General features: G+C 28.9%; 2 protein-coding genes across 3 annotated transcripts in view; one reads left to right on the top strand and one right to left on the bottom strand.

Moving 5' to 3' along the window:
• Window positions 1–6,678, bottom strand: part of LOC143202356 (uncharacterized) — a 33,003-nt gene extending 26,325 nt beyond the window's left edge. Inside the window, exons 1-3 of the mRNA XM_076413827.1 lie at window positions 6,420–6,678; window positions 4,317–4,455; window positions 2,087–2,304 (exon numbers count right to left, since the gene is read on the bottom strand). Of these exons, the coding sequence (XP_076269942.1) occupies window positions 2,087–2,304; window positions 4,317–4,455; window positions 6,420–6,562 (500 nt within the window). The 5' untranslated portion in view covers window positions 6,563–6,678. The remainder of the gene's footprint in view (window positions 1–2,086; window positions 2,305–4,316; window positions 4,456–6,419) is intronic.
• Window positions 6,679–18,481: 11,803 nt separating this feature from the next.
• Window positions 18,482–24,667, top strand: Rrp5 (Ribosomal RNA Processing 5). Of its 2 annotated transcripts, none has more exons than XM_076413828.1 (18): window positions 18,482–18,715; window positions 18,768–18,890; window positions 18,947–19,111; window positions 19,267–19,540; window positions 19,619–19,785; window positions 19,901–20,125; window positions 20,187–20,602; window positions 20,662–20,920; window positions 21,009–21,228; window positions 21,290–21,522; window positions 21,622–21,759; window positions 21,818–22,019; window positions 22,083–22,395; window positions 22,461–22,806; window positions 22,863–23,072; window positions 23,825–23,953; window positions 24,010–24,268; window positions 24,328–24,667. In XM_076413828.1, the coding sequence occupies exons 1-18, from the start codon at window positions 18,638–18,640 to the stop codon at window positions 24,651–24,653; spliced, it is 4,083 nt and encodes a 1,360-aa protein (XP_076269943.1). In that variant the 5' UTR covers window positions 18,482–18,637; the 3' UTR covers window positions 24,654–24,667. The 2 variants fall into 2 exon arrangements, with proteins under 2 accessions (XP_076269943.1, XP_076269944.1); XM_076413829.1 differs by having other exon boundaries at window positions 18,499–18,715; window positions 22,086–22,395.
• Window positions 24,668–26,869: the final 2,202 nt, after the last annotated feature.

The raw sequence follows: 26,869 nt of genomic DNA, 5'->3' as shown, positions 1-26,869 counted from the left end.
TAGCATTTAAGGTAAATATGAAAAAAGTATTATTTTCCAGAATGTGAAAATTTAAATAAAATAAATGTTCCAAAGGATTCTGCTCTAGCACAAAAACAGTTTTTGAAAGTAAACAATGACAAACTTAAGCGAACCTCTTATAAAATCTTACATCAACCTTCCGAACAGGAAGGTTTATTTTTTGCATTTTAGACTAGATAATTTAGGCTTAAATGTGGAAGAGCATTACTTAACCAAGATGCAATTCCTAATTGAAATTTTTATTGTAATGTGTAATGTCGTAATAGTAGTATCTTTCATTAAAATCTACATCGATAAATGGATTGAAATACATAATATGTATTTATTCACAGATCCTTTGCCTTAACATATCGAAAATAAAAATATGGTTAGAAGTTAAATATTAGAATCAGCAGTTGTTCAGACCACATTAGAAACTTGAAAAAGAATTAGAAGTACAAATATAATATTTTTTCAAAAAAAGTAAATTAGAAGGTTTGAAAACTGAAAATGATTGCATGTGTTTCTCTGCATATCTTAAAACGAATCTGTGTCTTCAACATCATACGGATAAAAACCGGACAATATAACACCAAAAAAAAAAAGAATTAAGTGTACATTTTGTAATATTGTAAGCACGAATCGTTTCAGATATTTTTATTATTCTGCTGTTATTATTGTACTATTTAAATGTTTTTTAATAGTACCAGGAATATCTGTGTGATTCATTTCTGTGTAATCTCTAGACTTTTTAATTTATTGCCAAAATTATACACATAACCAAATTTAACTAAGATTCTTAATAGGATATTATGCCAGCAAATGATGTTCTTTTTTATACACATAATTGTGCACAACATCCTGGGCAAGACAATATAATAAGAAAAATAATAAGTAGATGTTGCGGGATCTGGTGTTGATGGTTCATGACTATAGATAGTGTCCAATTATATACATATAAAAATATATAAAAAGGAGATTTGTAAGATTCGCAAATTTAAATATATTTGGACAAAGTATTTTTAATTTATAGTTTTTATAATATTTAAGGCAATAACAATGTATAATTAGAAAACAACTTGTCAAATTACATTAGAGTTGTTTAATAAATATTTTTGTTGTTTTTTTCAGTTTTTTGTTGTTTGTTTTTTAATAATTTTGAAAATGTTTAATATAAATTTTAACTGATATTTAAATAAAATATTTTATTAAATTCCTTGGAATGGAAGTATAGTATATCCCAAGTTTATTATACCATTTATACTTTTAGTGATTAGGCAAAAAATGAAGGAGATTGGCTGGTAAGTTTTGATGCATCTACCCGAACCTTATCCTGCTCGTCTACCATTTCCCCAAACCGATTTGTTCTTCAACGAATGAATTTTTTTGAACATCAAAGTAACAAATCCATAAAATATCGATATTATATTCTATATATCGATATTATCGATATTATAGATATTTTTTTAATATTCCGATATCTTTTAAACTAAAAAACGACTATAAAATTAATTAAATAAGGATTAGAACAGGTGTTTTTCATATTTTCAAAACTTCTGCTTTTAAGAATATGTCCTTACCATGATCTTTTAAAATTATTTTCGGAGATAAAGCTATTTTAGTGACGTGACGTCTAAACCGGTTCGTTACTAATCTGATATTTTGGGAGTTTCTAGTCTAAAAATGTGAATATAACTATAATAAAATAGTAAAATATTTTCAAAAAAATCAAAGATCTTAAAAATGGTAAAAATACCTCTTTATTCAAACAGCTGTAATTTGTCGATTTATTTTATTTTGGTACGATAGAAGAATGTATAGAGAAGGCTCGTACCAAATCTAAAATAAATTGGTTTAGTAGAATTTCAGATATCATGTCAACTTAAAAAAGTAGTTTCGCGAAAAGCGAGTTTACCGTTTCGTTATTTCCGAAAATAATTTAGATTTTGAAGAATCCTCTTAAGGGCATATTAAAAGTTTAAAATTTGAAAATATGCAAGAATGGAATTTTCAAATTTCTATACTAGAATACTCCTCTGTAAGTCGTATATAATCATGATTTATTTCAAATCTCAACATAACTTACCGTAGTTTAGGTAATCCCGAAAATAAAGGTGCTCTCTTCATTAATTCCGATTCAATTGTGATGGCTTCCAAGGAAATCATCGGTAACAACGAATCTTCTGGTACACTGCGTAATCTTGGTTCAACGACAAATAATTCCACCAAAGTTGTTTCCAATCCTCCAAGCCAATCTCTAGAAACACGTTCTAGTCCATTATGCCGCAGCATCAAGCGTACAATCTGAGAAAATAAAAATACATACTTTTTCAATTTTTATTATTTAAATATACTTTTTTCTATATTGAACAAAATATTATACTTCAGACTACAGAGACTACTACTCATATCACATGAGATCTTCTGTTACTCTTTCCAAAATATTTGCATTTCAATTTTAAAAATAGTAAAAAATCTCAGGATAGTTACAGAAATAAAAAACACAATCATGACAAAAGAAAAGTTTCCTGCGTAAAGAGATTCTAAGAAAAGCTATCAAACAAAGATAATAAAATTGATAGTCTACAAAGTTCTTCCAAACGCTAGATATAATAATTAGAGGTCATAAACTGACAAGCGTTGCAAATCAACAGTCTAGTTAAAAACGCCAACATTGCGAGTTGCTGGCGTCATAAATTTTGATGTGTGACGCGCATTTGCTGTGTTATTGCACAGGCTATAGGCAATAAAAAGATAGAATGAAAGAGTAACATATTTTGAGACAGAAAAACAAGTCAAAGGATATAATAACATTTTTAGTAAGGCAACATATGATAGAAAAGTAGTACTATGAGAAACAAAATTATGAAAATTTTGAAAACATATGAGGATTACGATGAAGCAGATATAGCACAAAGAATAGGGAATCCTATGAGGGAAAAAGATAAACCAGGTTGAAGACTAATTACAAAAATAGCAGTAATAAAAATGTTCATGGTGCTATGAGATTGCTTGCATGTATTTTCATCAACGACATCTGTTGATGCAAATGCAAATGCGAAATGTAATCATGTTTAGGTTAGGTTGTTTACATTATATATATATATACATATATATATATATATATATATATATATATATATATATATATATATATAAATGTAAACAGACGATAATCATGGTCTCAAAATTGCATTTTTATTACTTTATTATTTGATTTGAAAAAATCTGCTGCGCATTAAGATCTTTTGTAAACTTATGATGATGCTGCTCGGTCAAATTCCAGTTTCCTACTTAAAACTGGTGATTTTAATGTTAATGACAAATAACGGTCTAGAAGTAGACAATGAATTGAACTTATTGGACGAAAACCCAGCTCAAATTGTCAAATATTAAGTTGAATATTACTGAAGATGACCAGAAAGCCAAACAATAAGAAATTAATCATAACTTGATAACTTGATAAGAAATTGGAAAAACAAACTATAGAGAAAGAAAAGAAGTGGATGAAATAGATAAATAGAAATAAGAATGAATAGGAATATAACACTGAATAATAAATACAAGATAAGAGGAAAACATTATAAGTACATGGAAAGAGAAGAAGAAACAAAAAATAAGATACAGTAAATAGAAAAGAGTATTGATAGTAAATTTTATAAAAGATAAGAATACAAAATTTATATATATATATATATATATATATATATATATATATATATATCTAATATGGTCTCGAAATGCTTAATAGATGCATTTTTAAAGTAGAAAAAAAATGATCATGCAAATATCTAATGTTAGGATCAGAAAGTGATACAACAATACAAAATCTAATATACTTAAGAAAGGAAATAAAAATAATAAGAGTTCTTAGAAGTTAAAAAATAAAAATAAAAATTATAAAACCCGAAAAAAGAAAACCTAAAAATTAGAGGAGACAAACAAATATAAATAGAGGCAAGGAAATAGAGATAAAGGATGAAAATGTAGCAAAAAGAAGAGCATTCTAATTCAGAGTAAAAACAAACATATCTTATAAAAGACTGAAATAATAATACATAAAACATTAATAAAAATAAAATAACAGAGAGTAAAGTAGTTGGGACATGCGATTAGTAACGCCTAGATAGAAAATATAAATATAATAAGAGAGAAGACATAATAAAAAAGAGAGTATGCCAAAAAATAAAATAAAAACTGGACGTAAACTAATCCACTCTATAGGATCTAAGGGTTGATAAGTGGTTCATCCTCTCAGGGTTAATCTTACAACATTTTCAGAGTTAAACGTTAGTTAAAATAATTTTTAAAATTACCTTTAAGGGAAAGAAAGCTCTTCCAGATAAAGAAGGCAAATAATTATTCTCCAAAATAAGTTCATCGATTGGTTCTTGAATGAATTTAGCAGTAGCTCTTAAACCTTCTAACACACTAGGCAGATCACTGTGGGTACACCTAAAATAATAGTTAAAATATTGAAATAAATAAATATAACTTCTAAGAAAAAGAAAAGAAGAAATGTACGGTCTTCAATTATATCTCCCAAATACATACATTTAGTTGCGTTTCGCACACACTAATAATTTCTTTCGTGTTATTTTAAAGTTCCAAAATTAGTATTACGATTAAAATTGATATTTAATTAAATAGAAAATTAATTAAATTAATTAATTTAATTAAGTAATTTTCAGTGAAAATTGAACGTACCACATAGACTAAATAAGATTTAAAAAGACAAGAAATATCCATACAACATACTTTACTATATGCAAACGTATAAAATAGGATACATTATTATATATATAGTATCGCGGTAACCCTATCACAAGTGCATAAACATTATATCAACCTCTAATCCGGAAGAACCACATACGTAAAACATAAACCACTTGGAGTAAGCCAAATATGTTAGCACATCGGATGCAATTTGATATTACCTACCTAGGTCTTGGTTTATTATTATTAGTTCTTATGATTAATATTATGTAAATGAGATATAGGGGTCGTTATATATATATATATATATATATATATATATATATATATATATATATATATATACTTATATATGAAAAGTTTAACGTAACCTACATACTGCAAATCACTTAGTGAAGTGATTTTCTATAGGATCGTCACTAAATTGCGTAAAACATAAAATAGGTGTAAAGGGGTTTGGAAGAAAACACTGAATAATGTGTATTGTGTAGGAGGGGGGTTAAACCATCCTCTCATATCACTAAAAGGAGGGTGATTGTTAAAAACAATACGTTTTAACAACAACGACCCCTATACCTCATTTACATAATATTAATCGTAAGAAATGCTTTTGGCCTAACTATATACTAGGCAAATTACTAGATACTTAATCATTAAGGGTAAAATTTAAAAAAATGTATTGGTTATTTTAAAGAAAATTGTACATAATAAGTTGCTGCTGTACATGCAAATACTAAAACCTATATGGACCTATAGAATACTGTTATATTTTTTTTAGCGAGAAATAATACCAATATAAGATAAGCATTTCAAAACAAAGTCCTGTGAAGTATTGTGGATACGTCCAAATAGTATAGAAATAATTATAATAATTATTTTCACCGAGATCTTCGGATGCCAACTGTCAATATGGAAATTAAGAAATTCGTTATCACCGAAGTGCCGCAACTCGGATATCGAAGTGGATTTCGAATCATGACGCAGATTCAAGAGAATTATGATTTTGTATACAAACAAAACCGTACAAAACCGTATGATTTTGTGTAGTGGTGCAATGAAGTACACTAAATGGTAAGACTATTGAAAAGGCTACAAACTTTTATTTTATTAGAGACTAAGTAAGGGTCTTCCTAGAAAAGTACTTTTATTTGTAAGTCACTGCAGAGAGTAAATTATAAGTCAGTTGGCAACGACTAGTAATATTATATTAATAAATTTAAAAAAACTAAAGGTAATAATAACGCAGAAAAGGACTCCTTTCCTATTGGATAATAATATTGAACGTTAAGAAATAGCATTGATAAAATAATGATTGTGAAAATATGCATATCGAAGAATAGTGTTTAATTTAAGCATGTCATAACAGATATAAGAAAAATGAATCACAAAATATTAATACTAAAAGAAAATAGAACATGGTACAGAAGCCGGCCCTAAATCCCTAATCTTGAAATACCTGATAGTTCAAGCAAATGCAACAAAAACTATTTTCTTTTTAGCTATTCCTGGCTACAACAATATTATTGAGGGATTTGAGTAATGTCAATTATTTTTACTTATGAGAAGGAAACTGGTTCATGGTCTACTCTAATAAGATTATGATTGTATAATAACTGCTAACTACAGACAAAATTTACTCTCACTCAAAAAAGTGTTTTAAAAAAGCAGCAATATCGTACGAATATTAAAGATAATTAACTTACCAAATTTGATATTCCTCAGCGCGTAATATACATCGACATGGTAAAATTGCCTTTGGCGATGGGCATCCTTTTTTACCATCGTTAGCAGAACTATTCCGGACAACACAGCTCACCAGAACGGCCCAGATCCATAATCGATTCATTTTCCATAAATTTACATCGACCACGTAAACTCATTCGTCCAGTCAAGTTGTCAGCATAGCGATCAGAGAAAGATTGGCATTGAAACTGTTCGTTGTATCAATAATAGGTTGTTAGTGCGATCTGAAACCAGACATCGTCATTGTTTGAGAACTATCGTTGCATGATCCGATTGAATTGGAGAGGACTTCCGATTGCGCTTTAAATGCTGAGAAAATGTATGATGGGTGAAACGTTTTATTAGTACGGCGTGTTTAATAGCAGATATATAATGAAAATGATGGTGTTATATTTATTAGGAACGATATGTAACATTTAATTATGACGAATTTTCATAATGCTCTCTTGTTAGGCTTTAGTTTTTATTATATTCTGATAATGTATTATGATTTGCTTAAATTGCGAAAAATTCACATCGATTGTGTGCTTAATGTACACTTGCGATTCTACAGTAGTAAGATTATTAAATAAAACGGAATCGTTTCATTTAATTACTTTGTTACCACTGGTTGCCAATTACCCTACTATTTGTTTTTTTGGCAATAACTTAAAAACTAGCTATATATAGGACAACCCATCAGTCCTTACTTTTTCTCTACAGTAATAAAGTTCACGTATTAATATATTACTGTTTTTTCTATTAAATACATTTCACTGCACTACTAAATAAAATGGTTTGATCCTTTTACCATAATCATTATCCAAGAGATGCAATACTTTGGTATTATTATGAGAGTGGACTTTCTCTTCATGTCATTCTCATTGAGACATTCCTGAGTAACACTAGATATCTGATGATTTCAGAATAGGTAATCATTCCTATCTAGGTATCTATGTGCATCTAAGGTACTTCTTAAGATTTTGTTCTAAAAAAATTGTAGTTTTATTATGCGGCTTTTCGCGAAATTTTGTCACTACAATTGAATTTCATAGGTGCACATGGTCCAGGTTTTGGCCCAATTATTTATATCGTTACTGGTCCATTGTAATGTTCTGGTTGTATCTTCGCTGTTGTCTCCAAACTTTTTTTTTTTAATTATCGATCACATGTAAAGTAAGTAAAAAATTGACCCCAATGCACTTCCTTGTGATACATCTGCTTTAGCTTCTTTTATTGTAGAATAGGCCTCCTCTTGTTTGACTTTAAACATTCTGGCTGAGGTGTAAAAGCTTAAAAGTTCAGTATGCTACTTGGTAACATTTTTGCAGTTTGGGGATAAGTCCCCCATGCCAAATCTTGTCGAAAGCTTGGGCTATATCTTATAGCAAGCTTTTTTATTTTCTTAAGTAAGGCTCTTCTTAAGGCTCTTCGTAAGTTGGTGAAGTCAACAAGGAATAGTGATTGCATGCTCTTTTGATCACCTGTATATATTGATGAAAATATGAAATAACAATGTAAACAACTATTAAACAACCTCACCTAACTATTAAATTCGGTTTTTCTACATAAAATAACATTTAATATTATTGAGTTATTGAGTGTACACAAACGCTAATTGTGAAACGTTTAAAGTTACACTTTCGGCGTTCATTACTTTTGTGGTTTCATTTGAAGAAATCTGTTGTCGAAGGCCATCAAACACTTTTATAAACTTATGGTGATGTTGATCTTTCATATCCCAATTGTCGGTTTTGGTTTCAACGATTTAAAAGTGGTCGGTTTGATGTCAGTAACAAAGAAAGACCTGGAGATCAACAAGTTTCGAAGACAATTAATTGAAGGACTTATTGGAAGAAAATCAAGCTGAAACGTTTAAATAAATTTTAGACCGATAATCAGTTGATGTTAACTGTTTTTATGCGATGAGAAAGATCCATAGATCCAAGAGGGTAAATGTCTAGTATGCAGAGAGTATGCTAGAAAAAGATTTTGTTTTTTTGTTTTGAACAACACCGTAAAAAATTATTTTAAATCATATTGGTCGAAAAATAATCTTCATGCAATTTGAAATGGCGACATTATTTTTCAAAACATGTCATGTTAATAGCGTTATTAGAGAATGTGCTATTTTTAACTACTATTTTTCATGATTATATAAAAGTCTGTGTTGTTATAATGGTTCATAAATAAATTATTCATTTAAGGAAAATATCAATCAAAATATTCGTGAAATAGGGCCTAAAATAATTTTACTAACACGATTGATAGTAATATTAGTTTCCATAATTAATTGAAAGTTGATGGACAATACAGTAAAACAACAATTATATATTTTTAAATACTTACAGATGTGTATAGTTTTAGTAAAATTATCCAAAAGATATCCATCTTATTTGTGAGTTAAGAAAGTATTAAGATTAAAAAAATTAAAGTAAAAATATCGAATAACATAACAAGTATATATTATTTTTTGTTTTCTCTTAAATATATATTCTTAAGGGAGTTTAAATATTCAGATTCTAGACCTTTAATAATATGTCCAAGGAAAGTTTCCAAAATTCAAATTATTTTCGAATTTATAGCAACTTTTGTAACGTGGCAACTAAACCACGATCGCATTTGAGGATGAGTTGATCGGCGCTGAAGCTAAAATATTTGCTGCCAGTGATTTTGTTTTGCTTTTAAAGAAACTAAAACCGTTCGTAAATTGGTATTTTATTCGTAGTAAACAAGTTTCGAAGACAATTAATTGAAGGACTTATTGGAAGAAAATCAAGCTGAAACCTTTAAATAAATTTTAGACCGATAATCAGTTGATGTTAACTATTTTTATGCGATGAGAAAGATCCATAGATCCAAGAGGGTAAATGTCTAGTATGCAGAGAGTATGCTAGAGAAAGATTTTGTTTTTTTTTGTTTTGAACAACACCGTAAAAAATTATTTTAAATCATATTGGTCGAAAAATAATCTTCATGCAATTTGAAATGGCGACATTTTTTTTCAAAACATGTCATGTTAATAGCGTTATTAGAGAATGTGCTATTTTTAACTACTATTTTTCATGATTATATAAAAGTCTGTGTTGTTATAATGGTTCATAAATAATTTATTCATTTAAGGAAAATATCAATCAAACTATTCGTGAAATAGGGCCTAAAATAATTTTACTAACACGATTGATAGTAATATTAGTTTCCATAATTAATTGAAAGTTGATGGACAATACAGTAAAACAACAATTATATATTTTTAAATACTTACAGATATGTATAGTTTTAGTAAAATTATCCAAAAGATATCCATCTTATTTGTGAGTTAAGAAAGTATTAAGATTAAAAAAATTAAAGCAAAAATATCGAATAACATAACAAGTATATATTATTTTTTGTTTTCTCTTAAATATATATTCTTAAGGGAGTTTAAATATTCAGATTCTAGACCTTTAATAATATGTCCAAGGAAAGTTTCCAAAATTCAAATTATTTTCGAATTTATAGCAACTTTTGTAACGTGGCAACTAAACCACGATCGCATTTGAGGATGAGTTGATCGGTGCTGAAGCTAAAATATTTGCTGCCAGTGATTTTGTTTTGCTTTTAAAGAAACTAAAACCGTTCGTAAATTGGTATTTTATTCGGACAATACTTGTCCATCGACAGCCGCTACTATATTTCAGACAATTTACGTATTCCATCTTTTCCAATTCCAAAGGACGATGTATTTTTGAGACTATCCACGAATCGGCATATTTTTGGTATCTTTATAAGAAGAGAAGCACTGCTCAGACAGATCATGATTCATATGTCAGAACAAGTAGTAATCGGAAGGAGCAAGGTCTGGAGAATACGGTGAGAGGGGTAACACTTCCCATTTTAATATTTACAAGTATGTTTTCACCGGTTTTGCAACATATGGTCGGGCGTTGTCATGTTGAAAAACAACATTGTTGTGTCTTTGCTCGTATTCCGGCAGTTTTTTGTGCAGTACTTGGCTCAGTTGTAGTCGATATTAATCCTCATTGATGGTTTCGTTAGGTTTAGCAGCTCATAGTATACCACCCTTCATCTCGCCAAGTGCAGAACATTAATTTATAGCCATGGATATTAAACTTCGCCGTTAATGTTGATGCATGATCAGGTGGCTCTCATTTGTTTTTTTGATTATTGTAATAGATGCACTTTTCATTACCAGTACCAATACGATTCAGAAAACCTTTCCGATTTTGCTGTCGAAGCGGCATCTCACACATGACCAAACGCCTTTCCCAATGTCTCTGGACTTAAATTTATACGACTCAAAATATCCAAGCCTTTGGATGATTCTCAAGTTATTCAAACGATTACAATTGCGATACTCCCAAAAATTCTGCATATATTCTTTACGTTTTATATGAATACTCGTCTTCAAATTTTTTGGTCCAGACGCTCTTCAGTTTCAAAATCATCAACATCTACTTTAAATACCAGTTCACATGTTGAAATCGATGGAACATGGTTGCCATAAGCTTCGCACAGCATTCGATTACATTCAGTCGCCTTTTTTTTTCAAATTGAAGTAAAAAAGTAAAACTTCCCACCAATGCGATTTACTCGATACAAATTCAGAAATTTTCAAAGCACTGATTTTTAAAATTTTTTTACTTGAGGAAATGCTAGATACTTCAACATGAAGTTAGTTACAAATCTTCACCATACTGTTGTAAATCCTTTAAAATTAATTTACGGGCTTATATTTATATAAAATCAATTTACTTTTCCGCAATCGTCCTATTCACTTAACTTAACTACATTAGACTTACTGACTACTTATGAATCGCAAAAACAGTAGAAAAACTATTTTTAATCACTTTATCAAATCATTTCATCTTCTTGTCAGTGAAATGAACAACATGAATAACAGCGAAAAATATCATCATTCTACATATAAAATAATCTCTATAATTCCTCCACTTTAATTCAAATTAATAACTTTTATGTTCCATGATATTGCATACGATTTTAGGTGACACAGATAAGATATTTCAGTGAACATAAAAAGATGATTGTAAAAATTTTCTTTTCGTGAGACATCCTAACCGAACAAAGTGTTCCAGCTAGCGGAACTTCTTGTAAGAGTAACGTGAGTCTTGATACTTTAAGCTACCGTTACGATCATTTTCTTGTCTAGTTTTTTTTTAATTCTTTAGCGACAATATTTAAAATACAAGGAAAGAGCTATAAATATCGAGAATAAAAAATTTGGGTTTCCATAGAAAACAAATTTACAATTATATAATATTATAATTAACAATTATATAAAACAATTATTATCGGCCAATTTAATTTGTCGAAATTAGTTAATTTTTTCAGAAATAATTCACTAATAGGCTCTTTTCCAAACATTTCTAATTGGCCATACATACATTTAGCGATGTATATCATAGAAAAAGTATACTTAGAAGGCATAGTTTTCAAAAGGATCCTGCTCTAAGCCAGAAATTCCTTTTAAAGGTTAAAAAATAACAGTCAAAACTAAAAGAAATCCCTTGTAAGATCTTATGTGAGCAGAAATCACTGTTCATTACATTTCAGATTGTAAAACTATAGACACAGATGTGGAAGAGCATTGCTTAGTAACAACAAAATTTCTAACTGCAATTTAAATAGTAAGTATTTCATTATGGTTTACGTACAATGAATTTTTATGAATTTAAACACAAAATATGTGTTTATTTACAGATGCTTTATCAACTCGAAAGAAAAACACAACGCTAAGCTCCATATCGGAATCCCCAGAAGCTATTTCCACATTAAAATCTACATTTAGAGGCAAGAGCAAGAACGAATATAATATGTTTTAGAAAGAAGTAAATGATGAGATTTTAAAATTTAAATAAAAATAAATTTCTATATAGAGTTAATTATTTTTCTAAACTAAATTGTGACATTTTAATTGAAATAAAATATTTATTGTTATATGTTACCAGCAAATGGTAACATTTTTGAAAAGAGTAAATTATGTAGACCCATGCTGCATAGGATAGTAATATAAGAAAAATAATATTAAATATTGCTTGGTTTGACGAATGAAAAGAGTCAATTGAACTTCAAATCTAAACATATGGATAACGTACAATAATTTCAGGAAATATATAGAAAAGGAAAATATATATAGGAAAAGAAGGTTTATAAAGGATAATTCAGGTGCCTAATATATTATGCAGTTGAATTCAAATTCAATTCAATTCAAGTATGGAAATTGTAATATAAAAATAATAGTTTATATTTTTCAATATATCTTATAGATATTACATCAAAGTGTTAGTATTTTAGAAAAATAAACATTAGGATATATAATTTAAGGTAATTATAATGTTCAATTAGGAAATAAGTTTTCACATACCTAATTAAGTACATATTCATATAAAGTAATGGGAATTTTTAAAAATAATCATGACTAAAAAGGATATGACTTGTATTCCAAACCTTTAATGTTTTCAATTATTCCAGGATAATACAAAATTTCCATTATATTCCCAGTTAAAATTATATTATTCCCGTTACGAAAAAATTTCCTTATTTGTTAAATGTCAGTTGTTAGATTTTTATTTTATTTAGTATTCAAATGTTAAATATTATTCAAATCTTAATATTGTTATAATTATGTATATATTTTTATAAATATTTTTTAATTAAAATATACTTTTTAAATTTCCCACTACAATAGTTTGTAGCTTAGACATGTTTTATTATAGTTACATTGACATATGACAACTACTTTTATAGACCGATTTGGTTACATATTCGGACGCATCAGACCTCATACTGTCTCTTTTTAACTAGAATAGTACTAAATAGTAACATGGGAAGGACAAATGCTTCGAGTTTAAAAGGGATTTTACGTTTTTATTGAAAATTTAAATTGAAACTGAATTTGGCAATACGTTCGACGGCGTTGGTGATGTGCATTGGCTGTTTTATTGGAAGGACTATAATAGCATTTTAATATATGCCAGATACAGTTAAACAGTTGATTTATTTTATTTACTTCCCTTCAAATATGATAAAATTTAAAGTACTTTTTAATTGTTTGATAGTGCAAAATATTGGATCAAGGCGAATGCAGAACAACCTATTAATATTTCAGCATAAACGAATCAACGATTTAGAGACGCATATAGAGTAAATATGTAAATAACTTTTATTTACATCTAATGTAGAACTCATTCAGAACTCTAAAAACAATTATATAGTGGAAAAAGTTAAGTATTTAATATAACATACTTTAATACTGATATAGTACTTCCGGTAAATCTAACTCACCTCCAGTTAAACCACATTAAGATGACAGTTCTACTTAAATACAATATCCGAATTTCGAACAACTAAAATCGGGCATCACTTTTAATTAGTACCGATAACGATCAGATGAGTGTAACAAACATATAATTTGATTTCCAACACCCAACGGGAATTTACAGAGAAGCTAGTGTGGTAACTATTTGATAGTTAGTCACAGTATCTTGATAACAATACAATCGAATGGGTTCTTTTGGATTTCAGTATTGACCAATATCCGTTCGAGTTTTAGAAAAGCGAAAAATACTTCCTGAACATATGCGATTAGTTCCATTAGTAACCGAAAAGAACATTCTGGTTTTTATGACTGTGCTTTTCCGTCCTATATTAGGATAAAGGTGTTTTTTTTTTCGATGGATTGAACAATATCCTTTAATTTGAATCGATTGCGAACGGACCATTGTTTTATAAAACGTATTTGCTGAAAACATCGAATAATTGCCGGAATAATTTATTTTGAATTTAAAAAGGTTGTGTTTTAGTTACTTACCATTACTTTTTAATGAAAGCAGTTCATTGAATTAATATTATAGACATTTTTATCCGAGAACATTAATTTTGATTAAAAATAAGATTGGTAAATTGACAAGCCATCGTTAAAAACCAAATTGTAAAAAGAGAATATTGTAAAATTACTAAAGTAGAAACAGGTATTGATTTTATTTCAGAATGTTAGCCTTATAGGGACTGTCCCTTAATTTTAAACTGTCCGACTTTCTTTCCACATTTTGTACTTTATGGTGATTCTATTTGTGGAACAACCGTTTTATTTCAATGCTCAGCGTTAACATGGATAGATTAACTTCAGCAATTCCTGTTACATTTCCGTTCAACTTTCCATTTTTTTAGCTTGTGATGACTTTTTTGTCTGTTAACTATTTCTAACAGTACTCGATGACGCTTAGTGTTATTTTAATTTTTATTTTATATTACATTATATTACATGGTCGTTGTGGAAAAACACATAATCTATCTCTATAATTATTTAAAACTAAACACTTATCTAGAAGAGTCCACTGTCGCTAGTCTATTAAGAAATAGCATTTTATTTCTATATAAATAAGGTCTTTATCCTGGTTTTCTCACCAATTATACTTCACCACTCGAGCCGTTTAATCCGAAGCCAAAAAATAAGAAATTCTATTTACTCATTTGGCCTTGGTAGATATCTGTAGTAACGGTTTCATTGATTTCAACAGTTGGTATCATTGCTTGCCAGTATCACCATAAATTTCTAAAATTCTTTATCAATAATTCAGCGTTCCATGATAGCTCAATAATATTAAATGGAGAACTGATATTTTACTTATAGAAATGTCCAAACCATTAACAGTTAGGTTGTATTAGTAGTAGTCAAATTACATATATATATATATATATACGCCTTCATATCTCATAACTGGATTCTGTCAATAACATAATCATGTACATCATAAAACATGTCATAATCATGAACAAATGTAGACACAACAAAATTTTCTATTTGTGGTATGTCACATGTGTCGGATAAATATAGAAATAGTGCTAATAATCTACCGGTGCACTTTTTTAGCTTCTTTCGATCTTTGTTGTTCAGAATCCTGGTTCAGAGCTCGAGTGACATTTTCTCAAGATAGTAGGCTTTTTCAATTATGTATTATTTCCTGGATAATTGTTGGGTTCATATCTCAAACTTTTAAAAAAATGCCGCAGTGCTTTACAAAATAAATTTTTCAAACAGTTTAGATATTACTGGTAGAAGTGGAATTAGTGGATAAGTGTTTGCTTCATTTAGTGACTTTCTAGTTTTTCGAACTATAACAACTAGTTGGGAAGTTTTAAAATTGAACTGAAATAAAAAAAAACACTATTGTTGAAATACGTCGACATATGATGAACATGGTTATATTAGCAATGTCATCTATATGATATATCACTTACGCTGCCTGTGGTAAATCCATAAACATTTTAAACAATACTAATATAAATAGAAATGCTTGCTATTATAAACTAGATTTAACATTTAACAGATATCATAATAAGTCCCGAAAAAATGGATGAATATATATATATGCCATTTTAAATTAAAAAATTATAACATTACATTTTAAAAATAAAACTTAATAAAACTGACATTTCTGGACGAAAAAATGAACCAATTAATTTTTCACAAATATCTTTTTAAGTCAATGTGATCTCGATAAAGACAAATCTTCTAGTCGTCTTTTTTTATTGCCTGCACAATCTCATGATGAACAATTCCTTTCAAATCGTACCAAACAGTCGGCTTGGTGGCGCAGTGGTATAGGCGATGGGACGGTCCTCCTACTATTGCGATAGCCGCAGGTTCGAATCCTGCTGGGGCATAGTCGTAAATTTATGTTTGTGACTGTTTAAAATTTGTGAATGCTCTAGGGAAAAGTGTGTAAAATCCGACAAGGAAAATGACACCCCAGTCACACCAGTAACCAAGGCTGGATAAGACCGGATGTCTTCTGGGATGATTTCTAAAGTTGGTCACTTGCCAGGTCGGTAGGCTGAGGACCGTGGTTCGGAGCCCATGTTAAACTTTAGGTCCAGTCCAGATCAACCCATAGTTGGTAAAAGGAGACTTTTAAAATATATTTAAAAAGATTCCTACCAAATACTTCAGTATTATTTTATTTTAAGGTAAAACTTAAAAAATAATTAAATCAGCGAAATTAATTGGATTCATTTAGATTAAAGGCAATGTAAATATGTCTTAGAATAATCCATAAAAACATTAAGAAATTTTGAATAACTATGAAAATTATATTCATTAAAAAATGAAAATATCGTTATAAACTTTCTCTCGCCCGTTTTCAAACTACTATATATTTTACTACTATTATTTTTATTCTATATTATTTTTCTTTTAAAAGCAAAAGTTTGATATTTTAAACAGTTGTGTATTACATCAGTGTATAAAATTAATATCACTTACCATTTATTATAGAATCAAACAAATGAAAGCGCAAGAAGGAAACGTTTTATTTAGATCCGTCGGTCGCGATAAACAACAAACCACTAAGAAGCACAGAAGAAACAGTAGAAAATTCCAAGGAGTTTTACACTCGGGTGATTTTTTCGGTTGTATTTATGACGAGGGTAGTGTGTAAGTATTCTGCACTTAATAGATATTAAACGGTTACTTGTAACATACTCAACATGTCACCAACAGCGGCCACATTTTATTTCACACTTCAAAATTTGTTACTCGGTGTATTTATTACACAATGTTTAAAATGTTTAACAATTACATTTTGACAGTAACTTTGTTTATATAATAATAGTATATATAGTTTTCAGAAATTTTGTTACACATATTCATAGGTGCATATATTGTTATAGCAAGATAGAATTCTTAATGTTTTGCTTTCTTATTACTGGAAATATATTTTTATTCATGCCCACTTGTCACGGTTTTTGATGCTAATAAAAGGTTCTAATTAACTATTTAGAAACTATAGTTAATATAAAAGTTACGTTCCATATTACGCAATTACTATTGTTATTTGATATAAAATATTTTAAGAAGTCGAATATATTTGCGTTCATGTAATAATACTTGTTTGAAAACATTAATAATTATGTTTTATGACGAGTGCATTTTTATACACTTATTTTATATGATCATAGGAAAACGACTATCAGGTCATAATTATATTTTTGTTTATCATGAATAAAACATACATTTTGTTAACAACAATAACTAATATTAATTTTGTTATTTTTAATTTACCATTATTTTTATATAGCATGATTTATACTCATTGGGTTACATAAAAGGCTCTATTGTAAATTATATGTACTAGGGATGATGAAATGTACTGATCGTCTATATATCAATTTATCCATATTTTAAGCCTTAATTAATAATTAATATTTTACTGAACGATATATCGATATTTTTGTTAAAAAAATTCTTAGCCACTTTAAAAACCTTTTACCCATTTTAATATTATGTTGGATATATAAATAATTGGATGGGTGCGCCTACAGCTGACGTCCTCTGACGATGTATATATGGTTGCATAGCCGATTAGTAGTTTCCTGTAAATTATAATAAATTTAATTATATTATTCACCAAATCGATTCTACACAATCGGTTCTAACAATTACTAATTTTAATCCTTATTACTACGTACTTGGTTTTAATGGTTTATTAAAAATATTGCTATTTTATAAAATGTTTAGGGAATATCCATAATTTTTGCCGATATAACAGCATATTTATTTTTTACCAAAAATATTGATATATCATTTGTAAAATATAATTTTTGGTCGATATTTTTTAAATGATAATACACATTTTCGTTAGCTGAAATATTTTGTAATTTAAAAAAAATGAAATATTTCTTAACTATTTTAACAAACTTTTAGTTATATTAATAAGCCTTTAAACTTACTAATTTTAATTCTAAATACTATGTACTTAATTTTAAGGATTTATTAAAAATGTTGCTATTTTAAAAAAGGTTTATGCCCTAAACCTATATCTATATAAACCTAAATCGATTTTTTTGCTGATACATCAATATATTTATTTTTTCCTGAAGATATCAATATATCTTTTGTTAAATATCGGTAGTCTTTTTGGTCGTTGCAAAAAAATAATATTAATATGTTCTTATCGATATTCTTTAAAATATCGAGATATCGATATTTTGGGCCCAACATCCCTAATATAAGCATCTCCCAAAATAAATTCTTAACCTCATTATTTCGGCATGTATATTCCATAGAAAAAGTATATTACTAAGAAGTATATTCACTAAATAGGTGGTTCCGTATTTTGTGTATATATTTTGCTGTGAAATTTTATATTGTTATGTGTTACTGACATTTGTGTTATCAATGGCAATTATAGAAGAAGAAAGTTTTCCTAGAGGAGGCAAAATTATTGGTAAAAGACCTGCAAAACTAGTTGCTAATGTTAGTTTTCTATTAACTGTAATTGCATTTCTTTTAATAATTTTTTTTATAGCTGTTTAATAATGCAAAGGCCCCTAAAAAGAAAAAAACCAGAAAAAATGACAAAGCAAGAAAAAACCAGCAAAGTAAAACCACAGAGAGAATAATTAATATATCTAGCTCATTATCATATAAGGTAAGTGGTTAAATTTCATATTTTTTGAAGTGTTGCATTGCTTAAAATTTTTACAGAATCTTCAGAGTGGTATGGTAATCCTTGGATGTATAAGAAGTATTAAAAATCTTGCATTAGAAGTGGAGTTACCTGGACTGTGTTTTGCTCTAATAAAAATTACAGATATATCAGATCCATTTACCAAATATTTAAATAAGTTATTGGAAAGCAATGATTGTGAGGTAAGTTTTTGCAGTGTAAAGCAATGCTCAAATATATTTCACATTTTTATGTATAGCTCATCTAAAATACTATTTATGATTTTTATGCAATATATATTTTAACGTTCGTAAAATCACTTTAGAGGTACTTATTATACTAATAATCAATATTTTAGGCGAACTCAATACTTAATAGACTATTTACAGTGGGTCAATACTTACCAGTTAAAATATTGAATTTTCAAAAAAAAGAAAAGGGATTTCATGTAGAAGGCTCAATAAATCCACGAGAAATTTATTCAGAATATAATTATAATTCTTATAAGAAAGGAATGTTGATTTGGTGCTCAGTAAATTCCAAAACTGACCATGGTTTTGAGATATATACAGGAGTGAAAAATTGTAGAGCGTTCTTACCATTGAAAAACATTGATGATAATGTAGATTTGGGTGAGTTGAGACTATTGATATATAATCATTATTCAGTAAGTGATATAATATATCATTCATTTATTTTTAATGTTTTAGTTGTTGGAAAACCCTTATGGTGCATTATCAACAAAAATGATGTTGCTGAAACAGCATCGACCTTGAGGTTGAGCTCTAAGCAAAAGCAAATAAGTAATACCATTACTGATATCGACAATTTACATATGATAATTCCAGGAACAAAAGTTATTTTTTTTGTTGAAAAGGTCAGTACTAGTTGCACAGAACTTTTAATAATAAATTACTTGTAATTTTAGACTTGAGCCACTTTTATTGACTAAAATTTTATATTATCCTTAACTAAAGTACCACTACTTTTAGATACTCTCCAGTGGTATTCAAGGCAAAATATCTCAAATGTTTGATGGATATATTGGTGATGGTTATTTAGGAGAACAGAAATTATCAGATTTTCATGAAGGACAACTTTTAAATGCTTATGTTTTATATTCTGAACATATTACAAAAATTACACATTTAACATTGAATGAGCTTATGACTGAGGAAAAATTAGATTTAAATGTTGGAGATGTTTTTAAAGGCGAGGTAATCATTATTTTAAATAATTTACAGTATATCAAAATACTCTTCATTTAATTTTATCTAGGTGTGTGGCCATACATTCAATGGTGTCTTTTTCTTATTCAAAAACAAATATAAAGGATTTGCTACAAATAGGAGACTACTAAACACAATAACCTGTAATAAAAATTCCCCTAAAGCAGTTCAGAGTAAATACACGATTGGTTCTAAACATCAGTGCCGTATACTAGACTATAACCATATGTTGAGTGCTTTTATTTGTACCCCAGAACAGAATATTGTGAAAGAAAAGAACTATTATGCTAAAGATTTATCATTAGGTCAAGAGTTAATGGTAACCATTGTTGACATTAAAGAAGAAGGTTTGGTTGTTAATTCTGGTTTAATAAATGGATTTGTTACTAATATGCATATTAGTGATGCACAATACACAAGCAATATTAAAAAGAAGTATAAAATTAACCAGAAAGTAAAGGCTAAGTAAGTTATATTTCCTAACATGATAACTTTTTTAAACTACTAACTTCATACTTCTTTAGAGTCCTCAACATCAATGAAGAAAATAACCGAGTACTTTTTACTATTAAACCTTCAATAGTTAAATCTGATAATATGTTAACAAAAATCGAACAAGCCCAAATTGGCCAAAGTTACACTGGTTTTGTTGTAAAATTAAGCGATAAGGGGGCATTAATTGCGTTTTATGGTGATATGAAGGGATGGCTTAGCCGGAAGCAGCAAATAGAGCTACAAGATGATGAAGGCAAAACTTGGAATTATTTTTTTGTAGGACAAGTGGTAAGTAGTAATCTTCAGTTTAGCATTTAATTAGTAATGTAACTTAATGATTTTCACTATTAATATATGTTTTTTCCTTTAATTTAAGGTAACAGTTTTTGTTCGAAAGATAGAAAATAATTCTATATCATTAAGTTTAACAAAACCAGAAGACCAATTTTTACCAAAAGTTGGACAAAAGTTTTATGGAATAATAGAAAGTATTAATGATCAAGGCATCACTTTTAAGATGCAACACAACCAGAAATGTGGTTTTGTTCCTAACTCTCACCTAAGTATGAGCCTCAGCCTGTGTAAGGGAATTAAAGGTAATCATTTTTGTATCCGTGGTGCCGATTGCAAAAAATACAATATTGTTATTTTTTGTAGAAACATTTAAAGTTGGCGATAAAATAACAAATTTATTGTATATTGGAGGAAAAAATCCTCAAATCTATTCTAGAAGAGAAGCATTACATCTAAAACATTATAAAGTTCCCAACTTGATAAATGTTGAAAAGGGGGATTTAATTAGATGTTTGTATCTTTCTCAATGTCCAGAAGGCATATATGTATTGCCATTCATTGTCGGTTGTAAAGACAAAATTTTGGTTGCAAAGGAGGTAATATAATTTTGTGATTCTATTATTAATGATTTTTGTTTAATAATTTGACTGCTTTTTTACTTTTATGTAAAAGTTTAAAATAAAATTATTTTTCAGGATAAAGATAAAGCATTAGATGACATTGAACTACAACCTTATCAAGTTTTAATAGCACACATTATAAATGTGGATAAAGGACAAAAGTGTGTTCGGTTAAGCATAAAATCTACAAATGTTTTAAATAAGGAAATTGAGGTGTGTTAGAACAATTTTCAGCATAATTATAGTCAAAAATCTAATTAGATGCTTTTAGGGAGTTATGAATAATTTTACATATATTTTGAATGAACTGGAATATTTGAAAAACTTTGGAAAAAAACATAAGTGGGATATGTTGAATTACCAAATAGGACAAGAGGTAGCTTGTAAAGTTTTGAAGTATTCTCCTAAACATGGGTGTGTAGTTTCTTTACCTAATGGAATTAAAGGGAAAGTGACGCCCCATTTATGTTCCAGTAAGTAAAAGTTCACATATTTGTAAGATAAATTCTTCTAATAAAATGCTTGATTTTTCATAGAAGAAATAAAAGTTAATGACAACATCAACGGAATAGTTATATCATATGACTTTAATGAACTATGTTTGGATATTTGTCTAAACCCAGATAAAATAGAAAAAATAAACAAAGTACAAAATGGTGTCATGAAATCCTCAGTGACATTCAGTTTTGCTAATAAACTCATAACGAAAAATGACTATATTGTTGCTCTTTTAAAAAATCCTGATGCAAATCAACAACTAATTTATTTACCTGGCATGCTACATGAGAACGATTTCAGTAGCTCAAAAATCTATTATACGAAAAAGAATTTTAAAGTTTGTATTTGCGGGTAAGTTATCGTTGAAATACTTTCCAATTATTAATTTTTTGTTCAACTTTTTTCATTATTTTTAGTAAACTAAAAAGTAACTTAATAGGCATTAGCAAACGTTTGTTTATAACAATGGATAAGAACAAAATTAAATCAAAGCCTAAAAATGGCAAGCAAAACAAAATAAAGGCTGTGGATAACAATCCTATAGAAGAGGATTCTAATGAAAAATCACAAGAAAATCTAGACGTAATTCGTGAAATTGATGAAAACATGGATGTCCAATCACTGTCACAAGATGAGGATGATAATGATTATGAAGAAAAGGAAATCACAACATCTACTGTTGTTTTACCAGATGTAAAATCATTTTTCAATCCTTTAAAAAGACAGATCACTGAAGATTCATCATCTGAGGATGAAGATAATGTAATATAGAAAATTAATGTATATTTATTAAATCATAATATATTGTTATTCTTTAGGAACCAGTTGTTGCAAGAAAAAAGAAAAAAATGACACCAGCTGAAAGGGCAGAGCAAATACGCCTAGAAGAAAAAAGAATCTCTCAAATTGAAAAAGAACTCACCAATTCTTCAAAACAGCCAGAGAGCGCTGATCAATTTGATAGACTATTGCTGACTAAACCGAACTGTTCAGAAATTTGGATAAAATATATATCCTTCCATATGGCGGTAATTTTTAATTTTTCTTCAGCTTAGGCACAATTATTGAGAATAGAAATGGCTCATCGAATAAATTTATTTTTATTGAAAAAATTAAATTGCCTAAAGTACATATAATCCATAATGGCATGAAGTATTTAGTACATATACATCATTAGCTACAGTTTATAAATGGTTTAATTTACACACATTTTAACGAGGTAGCAATTCGGTTGTATACAGAAAAGGAACTGGACTTAATTTATCATATAAAATACTTACAGAGTAGTATAATTAATACACATTAATTATACTACTCTGTAAGCTTTTGCAACAAGGACGTTGAAATATTTAATTTTTTGTTTGAAAAGCCCATATATGTTCAAATGTCCCTCGGGATAACCTACAGTGGTACTTACAACCTTTGTGGTTCAATTTCGAAGACTCTACCGCATAGATACGGCAAAATTTGATTATTGGCGGATTAACCATACCGCCAAATTGTTCATGTAGAACGCGAATGCCCTTCACGGCGTCCGCTGCGTGGCGCGTAATGCGATTCCGCAAACAATAACCGTCCATTCAAAAATTGGATCATAGTAGTAGACCCAGGTCTCCAGGTGATCAATTGATGCAGGAAACCGTTATTGAAGTCGCGAATATACTTTTAACTCATAAACTCATAACTCATAACATTTTTATTATGGTCAGATTTACTGTTAATGAATAGACACGAGCACCACGAATAAAACATACTTATGGCATGCATGCATATATTTTAGGCAACGGAATTAGATAAAGCTAGAGCTGTAGCGAAAAGAGCATTAGATACAATTAATATGACCTTTACAGAGGAGAAATTTAATGTTTGGATTGTACTGCTTAATTTGGAAAACATGTTTGGTACAAAGGTATAATAACTAATATTTGTAACGTTAATATACTATTGGTGCATATAATATTTTAGGAATCGTTTAATAAAGTATTGGAGGATGCTTTAAAATTCAACGACTCCCTAAAAATATATTTACGTGTGATTCAAATGTTTGCCGACGATGGTAAATATGAAGAAATGGAAGAAAAGGTTAAGAAGGTCAAGAGCAAATACAAACAAGAACCAAACATGTGGCTGGAATTAGGGCAAAATTATTATCGGATAGGTAAATTTAAGGAAGCTAGACAATGTAAAGATGCTGCCCTTAGATCGATAACTGATAAAAAGACTCGTAAGTTTTACTATGTCCAGAAATAAACCTTTAAGTAATTATTTATATCTTATTTATAGAAATGAACATCATCGTTCAATTTGCCGTTATGGAATTTAAGTTCGGCGAGGAAGAGCAGGCATGCGCTATTTTCGAATCGATTTTAACAACCGACCCGAAAAAAATCAACATTTTGTTCACTTACGTGGATCAGTTGGTGAAGAAAGGCCAGATTGAACAAGCTAGGCAAGTACTAGAAAGATCGGTGCTCCAGAAGTTACCGTTAAGGAGTATGCATTCTATATTCATGAAATTTAAAAAGTTTGAACAAGAACATGGCACCGAGGAAACCTTAGAAAATGTAAAAATTAAAGCGCAAGAATATGCAGCAAAATTTGATAAATAAATATCTCATAAATATTGTACTTATTATTTTGAAACTCATATCATAAGTGAACTGAACTAACGCATATGAAACTTATATAATAACAGGTGTAGTACTAATATCATAAGATGTACCAAATTTAAGGGATTTAATAAAGATGGCGTAATAGGTATTAAAATGTATCATTTCTTGCTAAAAGCTCCATCAGGGGCTTCCAGTGGCGGCTGGTGTACAAGCACTGCAGAATTCCCAAAAAACAATTGTATAAAAATTACTGAAATATTTTATATGACTTACCAAAAAGCAAATCCCAGTTAGCATTTGCGAATTCTTGTTTTAATAAATGATAAAAAAATTTCAATGGAAGTGGGAGTCACGAAAGTAACGTTGACCACTGGAATAATCTACCATTGGTAGACTATTGCTATTATGTATCTGGGCTACACGAACGTGCTCTATGAGCTCCTTTAAGCACTGCTACCACCTACCAAAACGATCGAAAACAAAGCCAATTCAAGTGGAAATTTCGTCACATTAGTCCAGGGGCGTATGTGAAATCTGTATCGGAATTTTACGCGACTTTCGGCCAGTTAATATTAACTGTAATTATAACCTTTAATTTAATCAATGTGAAGACATTTTTTAAATATTGTTATGGAGAAAAGTTGGAATTTAAAATAAAAAGGTAGACAATTGCCAGATATTATTATTGAGAAACCAGGACAAAGTTACATTCATAAATTTAATAGAGACGTTTATTTAAAAACTGAATGGATTTGTGGACGTAACAAAAAATGCATTGTACTGTTTTCCTTGCTTACTTTTTGGTAGTGATCTAGGACACTTAAGTTAATAAAAAGACATGAAAACTAAAATCCATCTTCATAATTGTATGGAATTTGCACTAGTAGGGTCAACTAACATTATAGCTCAATTAGATTCTGCGTATTGAATAAACATACAGAAATAATAAAAATGTATTAAAGAATTGCTATGTTTTATCAAAAATTATAAATTGTCTTAAAATTTTGTGGAGCGTTTGAATTGGCTCTTCGAGGGCATGATGAGAGCGATACTTCCCAGAATCCGAGAATATCTCATGGATTTTTTTTCTAAATTATAAAACAAGAACTAATTTTTCGGCTGAACTAGATACAACTCTAAGTGAGCATCTAAAGAATGCTTCAGTATTTAAAGGCACCTCCAAAGAAATAAAGAACATTCCATTACAGTGTATGCTTAAAGTTTGTCAAGAAAAAATAATTGAGGAAATTAATAATTCTTCATTTTTGGCGATTGTCTCAACCGGTAGTTATCTTTAGATACGTTCGCGGTGGTGGGCCAATGGAGCGTTTTTAGAACGACTTAATTCTTGAAATATGTGATGTATAAATATTTTGTATAACAACTTTAAACGTTATAGATCCTTTAATTCAAAATTCACCCACTTCCGTATATTCCTTTTATCCCACCTTTGATAAAGAAGGATTACCAACTGTACTGTCATTTATTTATTCAAGAAATGATTGCAGAATATTAAATGGTGCACTACCCTCTAAAATTTTTAATAACAAACAATCTAGAAGTTTAGACAATTATTAGAACTCCCATGACAACATCAAAGACCGAAATGTGTTTCTCAGCACTAAACCGCATCAAATGTTCAGAATGAATCAGAAATTCAATGGCCCAAGATCTTTTATCTCAGCTCTTTCCATGCTATCTATTGAGAAACAGTTTATCTCCGAAAAGAACATAGGATAAACTTAATTTATAAAAATAGTTTTTTTTTTGCAAAATTTGCAGAACACCTTAACATTTTTATCAGGAGTCGCCACTGATGCTATCACAAGCGATAGATATCGAGAAGTAAATTAGATCTCATATAAACGGAGGGCATCTTCCTAGATAAACATTACAAGTTTTCCTGTTACACATTTCCTGTTTAGTAAGTTTGGTTTCAAGAATGAATGTTTATATATATATATATATATATATATATATATATATATATATATATATATATATATATAAAGAAAAAGTAGTATTGCTGTTACGTTAACTCTAATTTCTATGTGTGAGGGATGTCCGAATACAAACTTATATGTGATCAGAAAGGAACGTTCGGAACCGTATACCCTAACGAGAAATATAAACATATCAAAAAGTTTCTGGGAACCCACGTGTAAAAGGAAAATAAAGAAAGATGAGAATTAGAATGTTAAAATAGCTACATT

This window comes from Rhynchophorus ferrugineus, unplaced genomic scaffold (assembly GCF_030347505.1).
Source record: "Rhynchophorus ferrugineus isolate W39M unplaced genomic scaffold, kcgeb_rfMv2 rfM9, whole genome shotgun sequence".
Taxonomy (NCBI): domain Eukaryota; kingdom Metazoa; phylum Arthropoda; class Insecta; order Coleoptera; family Curculionidae; genus Rhynchophorus; species Rhynchophorus ferrugineus.
This window is presented reverse-complemented; position numbering and strand designations above follow the sequence as displayed.

Coding starts and splice junctions, on each gene's coding strand:
- Rrp5 (XM_076413828.1), top strand. CDS start 18,638: ATGGCAATTATAGAAGAAGAAAGTTTTCCTAGAGGAGGCAAAATTATT. Junction 19,786..19,900: donor TTATTTTTTTTGTTGAAAAG/GTCAGTACTAGT, acceptor CACTACTTTTAG/ATACTCTCCAGTGGTATTCA. Junction 22,396..22,460: donor TTTAAAGTTTGTATTTGCGG/GTAAGTTATCGT, acceptor CATTATTTTTAG/TAAACTAAAAAGTAACTTAA.